We start from the raw sequence: 8,096 nt of genomic DNA, 5'->3' as shown, positions 1-8,096 counted from the left end.
AAAAATAATAATAATTATTACACATTTAAAATGAAAACCAGAAAAATTCCAAATCAGAAATTGAAGAAACGAAAAATTAAAAAATCTAAAAGGTACAAATAAAAAATTTCACATTGAAAAAAAAATTATACAATCAGAACATCGAAAAAGCGAAAAAATGAAAAAATAAAGTAAACAAAAGACCGAAACGAAAATTTACAAATCGAAAAATAGAAGACATGAAAAATTGAAAACTCTTGAAACTGCAAATCAAAAAATTGCAAAATCTAAAAATTGAAAGCTGGAAAATCGAAAAACTTAAAATTTACCGTCGTAAGACAGAGGACGATTTTTTATTAAATATTGGACGGAATTCATTACTTTAATTTAAAATAAAACAATTTCACTCGCGCAGAATGAAAATGCTAGTGGTCAATGTTTGAGCAGACAAATACAGCGCCTGGACGCACGGTTTCCATGATAACCATGTAAACAAAACCTCTAAATGGGTCATGATTGGGACACAACATCTATGGAAGTAAGTTTTGATACAATTTATACAAATGGAGCGAAATAAAAAAATTAGTTTTGATAATTATGACACAAATTTCCAATTTTTTAAATCTTGAAAATTACTATTTTGCCATGTCCAGTGGGTTTGTAGACGTTGTAATTTTGGGGGGCTTTGGTGTTCTATTTTTGGAAAATTATGACCTGTTTCTAAACGAATCTAATGTTCTGCCATGGTTCCCCAAAATTTTGAAACCCCATTAAAAACTTTGGACCAAACAAAAAACATACAAACAAGCATAAGCATTTTAATATAAAAAATACAATACAAAGTTTAGTTTAACAAAATTATCACTTAAATATGCATCTCCACATTCGGGATGACTTTTTCCGCTCCCTTTTCCTCATTCTGCGCTTCCAAATATTGGGTGAGTTTTTCCACGGCACTTTTCTCACACTTCGCGTCCAAATGTGCACTGGGTTCATCTGCTTGACTTTGTTCACACTGCACCCCCAAATATTCACCGGATTTCTCGACTCCATTTTTTTCACGCTCGATCCCCATGAACTCACCGAGCTTTTCATAGGGGATCCCCCCTTCGCTTCCTTGTTTACTCTGTCGACGCCTAATCAGAGTCCGTATATACTTGTAGACACAGAAAAAGAAAAACCACTCGTACGTGAGATATAAAACTGCTAGTTTAACAGTAATAAAGAAGACAGGGTCGGACACAAACAATACTGCAGCCGCAAATATTCCGAGCGCTATTTTAATGCACAGCATGGAGAAATGTAGCACTGAATATATCCGAATGAGAATGACGCTCTCCTGTAAAAGAGTGGTAATGTAACAATATAAATTATAATATAATTAACACGAACCTTTTTGATTCCTTTGAGTAACAAAGTCCCTTTGGCGGCCTCAAAAATACCATATACAATAAAAAGTTGCCCTACGGAAGCGACTATGAGCGAACACAGTATGAGTCCTTCCACCTACAAACAGTCGTGATTAGTCCTATTAATTTTATCCACCAATCGGATACGAGAAGCGAATTTTAGTGGTGTAAAAACGGCGTGAAACAGCTGACGCAGATGCGCGCGCAACCAGTCGACAAACACTTACCGCATGGGCAACAGCTCGATAGTGGGTGAAAATCCGTATCCATACGTTGACATTATCATTTCCTTTTTTTTCGTTGCGAAACACCTCAATGTTCCCATAAAATCTGACGACGTAGCAAAACAGGATTCCTTCATAGAAGAAAAGGAACAACTGAACGAAAAAGTAAATAGAGTCGAAGCTCCGTCCCGAGTTACTCCCGAACCAGTGACGTACGTCGCTCGAGTTTCCATATCCGTGCCTCAGAATAAAATTTATGAAACTGAGCGCTAGATACCCATATAGGCCTTTTTGGTTGTCCTGAAAATGCCGTGATTGTAAAAAAAAACCAGGGTTTGTTAATTTACTCACGTTGATTATGTCTCGCAGTAACAAGGATCCTCGAACAACCTCAAAAACACCGAGGACTGAAAGTAGAACGAAGGACGTGTGTAGACCATAGGTGGCGAACGTGAAGGTCATGAACAGGAGGAGTAGTAGACCTTCCACCTGAAATTGACAATTAACGCACTGCGTCGCAGCGAAATAAAGTACTCACAATGTGACCGATTGCTCTGTAATCGGTGGCAATTCGGACCCCGATGAGAGGGTTCTTCTCTGAAGTGGTCATCTTGTTTCGGGTTCCGAAACGTCGCACTCACAGACTAGCGCCAGCAGAACTCGCTGCCACACACACAGTGTTCGCGATTTCTTTTGGGATTTCCGCTGGTTTGCCCAACTACGACACATCGCACAACAGCGCTTTCTGGGAACTGGTGGGAGCGGGGAAAACATGGTTCAATGCGAAGAACCAGTTCATGGACTTCGAACGCGCGAGATTTTGAATGTTGTTGATACAATAAATTTTCAAGTTTGATTATGCCATGCTCACTGACTTTGTAAAACTTTTCTCACGTTCCAGGTACAGTGTGGCGGCGCACCATTTTGTTGAAACAATCTCTTCCTGTCTTAAAAATAGATGCGTCTGTTCAGTACATGTAAGCCCTTTAAATTTAAAGCAAAAAAATTGGTCCAAGTTTAGTGCGACAGAACTTTCCTCGCCTGAAGTACAATCCAACAAATTCCGCTTCTTTGTAAAATTCCTAAATTTAAAAAATCGAAAAATTTAAAATCGAATAATCGAAAAACTGGAATATCGAACAGAAAATCCGAAAAGTAAAAAATCCAAACCCTAGAAATCGAAAAATCAAAAGAAATAGGCCAAAATGGAAAAGTTAAAAATTGAAAAGTTGATAAATCGAAAAATCAAAAAATTTAAAAATTCGAAGAATTGAAATATGTATTGAGAAATCGAAAGCTCAAAAGATCAAGACATCAAAGTCATGAAGTCGAAAAATCGAAAAATTTAGAAACCGAAATAGGCCAAAATCGAAAAAACGAAAAGTTAAAAGTTGAAAAATTGGAAATAGAAAAATCTGAAAACGGAAAAATGGAAAAACTGAGAAACTGAAATAAGTCAAAATAAAAAATCCAAGATTTATAAATTGAAAAATTCATAAATTGAGAAATTGAGCAATCAAAATATCGAAACATGCAAATCTCTATAAATCGGGAAAGCGAAACATTGAAAAATCGAAAAATTAAAAAAAAAATCGAATATTTTAAGAAACTAAAAATTCAAAAACAGGAAATCTTAGACCAGGAATTCGCAAAATGGAAAGATTAAGAAGTTAAAACATCTGAAAAATTTTAAAACTCGAAAAATTGAATATCGAGAAATCAAAACTCCTAAATTTAAAAAATCGAAAAATTGAAAACGAAACATTGAAAAACTGGGAAATCGAAAATCAGATAATCCGAAAAATAAAAAATCGAAAACTCGAGAAATCAAAAGATTGAGAAGTCGAAAAACCGAAAAATTGAGATACCGAAATAGGCCAAAGTCGAAAAGTTAAACATTGAAAAATTGATAAATCGAGAAATCAAAAAATTTAAAAATTCGAAGAATTCAAATATTGAGAAATCGAAAGGTCAAAAGATCGAGAAATCGAAGTCACGAAGTCGAAAAATAAAAAAATTGAGAAACCGAAATAGGCCAACATGGAAAAAACTAAAAGTTAACAATTGAAAAATTGAAAATTGAAAAATCTATAAACGTAAAAATAAAAAATGAAAAAATGGAAAAACTGAGAAACCGAAATGGGCCAAAATCGAAAAGTTAAATATTGAAAAATTGATAAATCAAGAAATAAAAAAAATTTTAAATTCGAAGAATTGAAATATTGAGAAATCGAAAGATCAAAAAATCGAGAAATCGAACTCATGAAGTCAAAAAATCGAAAAATTTAGAAACCGAAATAGGTCAAAATCTAAAAAACGAAAAGTTAAAAGTTGAAAAATTGGAAATTGAAAAATCTGAAAACGGAAAAATGGAAAAACTAAGAAACTGAAATAGGCCAAAATAAAAAATTCAAGATTTATAAATTGAAAAATTCATAAATTGAGAAACTAAACAATCAAAATATCGAAACATGCAAATCTCTATAAATCGGGAAAGCGAAACGTGGAAAAATCGAAAAATTTAAAAAATGAAAAATTAAAAAATCGAAAGTTTGAAGAAACTAAAAATTCAAAAACAGGAAATCTTAGACCGGGAAGTCACAAAATGGAAAGATTAAGAAGTCGAAACATTTGAAAAATTTGAAAACTCGAAAAATTGAAATATCGAGAAATCAAAACTACTAAATTTAAAAAATCGAAAAATTGAAAACGAAACATCGAAAAACTGGGAAATCGAAAATCTGAAAATCTGAAAAATAAAAAATCGAAAACTCGAGAAATCAAAAGATCGAGAAGTCGAAAAACCGAAAAATTAAGATACCGAAATAGTCCAAAGTCGAAAAGTTAAACATTGAAAAATTGATAAATCGAGAAATAAAAAAATTTAAAAATTCGAAGAATTCAAATATTGAGAAATCGAAAGGTCAAAAGATCGAGAAATCGAAGTCACGAAGTCGAAAAATAAAAAAATTGAGAAACCGAAATAGGCCAACATGGAAAAAACTAAAAGTTAACAATTGAAAAATTGAAAATTGAAAAATCTATAAACGTAAAAATAAAAAATGAAAAAATGGAAAAACTGAGAAACCGAAACTCGAAAAATTGAAATATGGAGAAATCAAAACTCCTAAATTTAAAAAATCGAAAAATTGAAAACGAAACATCGAAAAACTGGGAAATCGAAAATCAGAAAATCTGAAAAATAAAAAATCGAAAACTCGAGAAATCAAAAGATCGAGAAGTCAAAAAATCGAAAAATTTAGAAACCGAAATAGGTCAAAATATAAAAAACGAAAAGTTAAAAGTTGAAAAATTGGAAATTGAAAAATCTGAAAACGGAAAAATGGAAAAACTGAGAAACTGAAATATGCCAAAATAAAAAATCCAAGATTTATAAATTGAAAAATTCATAAATTGAGAAATTGAACAATCAAAATATCGAAACATGCAAATCTCTATAAATCGGGAAAGCAAAACATTGAAAAATCGAAAAATTTTAAAAATGAAAAATTAAAAAATCGAAAAATTGAAGAAACTAAAAATTCAAAAACAGGAAATCTTAGACCGGGAAGTCGCAAAATGGAAAGATTAAGAAATCGAAACATTTGAAAAATTTGAAAACTTGAAAAATTGAACTATCCAAGAACTAAAATGAAAATTCGAGAAATCGAAAACTCTAAAATTTTAAAAATTGAAAATCCAAAAGTCAAAAATCGAAACAGTGAAAAACAGAAATATCGAAGAACTGAAAATCGAAAAATCGAAACATCAAAAAAACGAAAAAATGAAAAATTCAAAAATCTAAAATTTGAAAAACCGATAAACGAAGAATCGAGAAATCAAAACTCCTAAATTTAAAATATCGAAAAATTAAAAATCGAAACATCGAAAAACAGAAAATCTGAAAAGTAAAAAATCGAAAACTTGAGAGATCGAAAAATCAAAAGATCGAGAAGTCGAAAAGCCGAAAAATTGAGAAACCGAAATAGGCCAAAGTCGAAAAGTTAAACATTGAAAAACTGATAAATCGAGAAATCAAAAAATTTAAAAATTCGAAGAATTGAAATATTGAGAAATCGAAAGGTCAATTGATCGAGAAATCGAAGTCATGAAGTCGAAAATCAAAAAATTGAGAAACCGAAATAGGCCAAAATCGAAAAAACGAAAAATTAAAAATTGAAAAATGGGCAGTTGAAAATTCTAAAAGCGAAAAAATCAAAAACGAAAAATGGAAAAAGTGGGAAACCGAAATAGGTCAAAATAATAAGATCGAAAAGTTGTAAATTGAAAAATTCATAAATCGAGAAATTGAACAATCAAAATATCGAAACATCCAAATCTCGGCAAGTCGGGAAAGCGAATCGAAAATTTAAAGAAAAACTAAAAATTGGAAAACAGGAAATCTAAAACCGGGAAATCGAAAAATGGAAAGATTAAGAAATCGAAACATTTGAAAAATTTGAAAACTTGAAAAATTGAACTATCCAAGAACTGAAATGAAAAATCGAGAAGTCGAAAATTCTAACATTTTAAAAATTGAAAATCGAAAAGTCAAAAATCGAAACAGTGAAAAACAGAAATATCAAAGAACTGAAAATCGAAAAATCGAAACATCAAAAAAACGAAAAAATGAAAATTTCAAAAATCTAAAATTTGAAAAACCGGTAAACGAAGAATCGAGAAATCACAACTACATTTAAAAAATCAAAAAATTGAAGACGAAACATCGAAAACCCGAGAAATCGAAAAATTAAAAGATCGAGAAATCGAGAAGTCGAAAAGCCGAAAAATTGATAAATCGAGAAATCAAAAAATTAAAAATTCGAAGAGTTGAAGTTTTGAAAAATCGAAAAGTCAAAAGATCGAGAAATCGAAGTCATGAAGTCGAAAAATCGAAAAACTGAGAAACCGAAATAAGCCAAAATAAAAAAATCGAAAAGTTATAAATTGAAAAATTTATAAATCGAGAAAATTTGAAAAAAACAAAAATTGAAAAACAGGAAATGTAAAACCGGGAAGTCGAAAAACGGAAACCTTAAGAAATCGAAACATTTGAAAAATTCGAAAACTTGAAAAATTGAAATATCGAAGTACTAAAATGAAAAAAAATCGAGACATCGAAAACTCGAAATATTAAAATATTAAAAAATTGAAAAATCGAAAAAGTGAAAAAAATCCAGAAGTTAAAAATCGAAATATTAAAAAATCCCAAAACTGAAATATCGAAAAACTGGAGAATGAAAACACTGAAAAGTCCCAAAACTGAAATGTCAAAAATCTAAGTATTTAAAAAATTGAAAATTTGAGAAATCTAAAATCAAATAAGTTAAGTACGAAAAATCGAAACCTTAAAAAATCGAAAAATTAAAAAATCGAAAACCTCAAAAATCGAAAAATTGAACAATTGAAGAACAGGAAAAAAACAGCCCAAAGTCAGCTGAAATGAAAAATCGACAAATTCAAAAATCGAAAATTTTAAAAATTGAAAAATCAAAATGTCAAAAAATTGAGAAATCTAAAATTGATTTTTAAAAAGTAAAAAAATCGACACATCGCAAAATTCAGAAGTCAAAAATCGAAAAATCCAAAAACCTAAACCTTGAAAAATCCCAAAACGGAAAAGTGAAAAAAAAAACCGAAGAATGGAAAACTGAAAAATCCCAAAACTGAAATGTCCAAAAACTGAGAATCTAAAAAGTTCAAAAATTGAAAAATCTAAAATCAAATGAGTACAAAAAGTCGAAAATTAAAAAAATCCAAAATCTCAAAAATCAAAAAATTGAAGAATTGAAGAACAGGAAAAAAACAGCATAAAGTCAACTGAAATGTAAAATCGGTAAATCGAAAAATCTAAAATTTTAAAAATTGAAAAATCAAAATATTAAAAAATTGAAAATCTAAAATTTAAAATTGAAAAAGTAAAAAAATCGACACATCGCAAAATCCAGAAGTCAAAAATCGAAAAGTCCAAGAACCTAAATCTTGAAAATCCCAAAACTGAAAAGTGAAAAAAAAAACTGAAGAATCCCCAAAAAATTAGGAAATCGAAACATTTGAAAAATTCGAAAACTCGAAAAATTGAAATATCGAAGAACTGAAATGAAAAATCGAGAAATTGAAAACTCTGGAATTATAAAAATTAAAAAATTAAAATGTTAAAAAATGGAAAAATCTAGAATTTAAAAATCGAAACAGTGAAAAATCGAAAAATCCAGAAATCAAAAATCGAAAAGTCGAAGATTCGAAATATTGAAAAATCCCAAAACTGAAATATCGAAAAACTGAAAAATGGAAAAACTGAAAAATCCCAAAACTGAAACGTCAAAAAACTAAGTATCTAAAAAATTTAAAAATTGAGAAATCTTAAAAAAAAAAGTGAAGTCGAAAAATCGAAACCTTTAAAAAGATCGAAAAATCAAAGCAGTCGAAAGTTAAAAAAAATGAAACTCAAAACACAAGTTGAAAAATTGAAAAATCGTAAAAT

At 29.9% G+C, this 8,096-nt stretch overlaps 1 protein-coding gene across 1 annotated transcript; it reads right to left on the bottom strand.

Moving 5' to 3' along the window:
* Positions 1-783: 783 nt before the first annotated feature.
* Positions 784-2,388, bottom strand: LOC135123188 (uncharacterized). The gene is made up of 5 exons (XM_064047685.1): positions 2,151-2,388; positions 1,964-2,101; positions 1,616-1,912; positions 1,372-1,485; positions 784-1,318 (listed from the first exon to the last, which is right to left on the bottom strand). The coding sequence occupies exons 1-5, from the start codon at positions 2,220-2,222 to the stop codon at positions 845-847; spliced, it is 1,095 nt and encodes a 364-aa protein (XP_063903755.1). The 5' UTR covers positions 2,223-2,388; the 3' UTR covers positions 784-844.
* Positions 2,389-8,096: the final 5,708 nt, after the last annotated feature.

Source organism: Zophobas morio, unplaced genomic scaffold (assembly GCF_036711695.1).
Source record: "Zophobas morio isolate AGI-343-1 ecotype UQ-CSIRO unplaced genomic scaffold, CSIRO_AGI_Zmor_V1 ptg000002l, whole genome shotgun sequence".
NCBI classification, from domain to species: domain Eukaryota; kingdom Metazoa; phylum Arthropoda; class Insecta; order Coleoptera; family Tenebrionidae; genus Zophobas; species Zophobas morio.
This window is presented reverse-complemented; position numbering and strand designations above follow the sequence as displayed.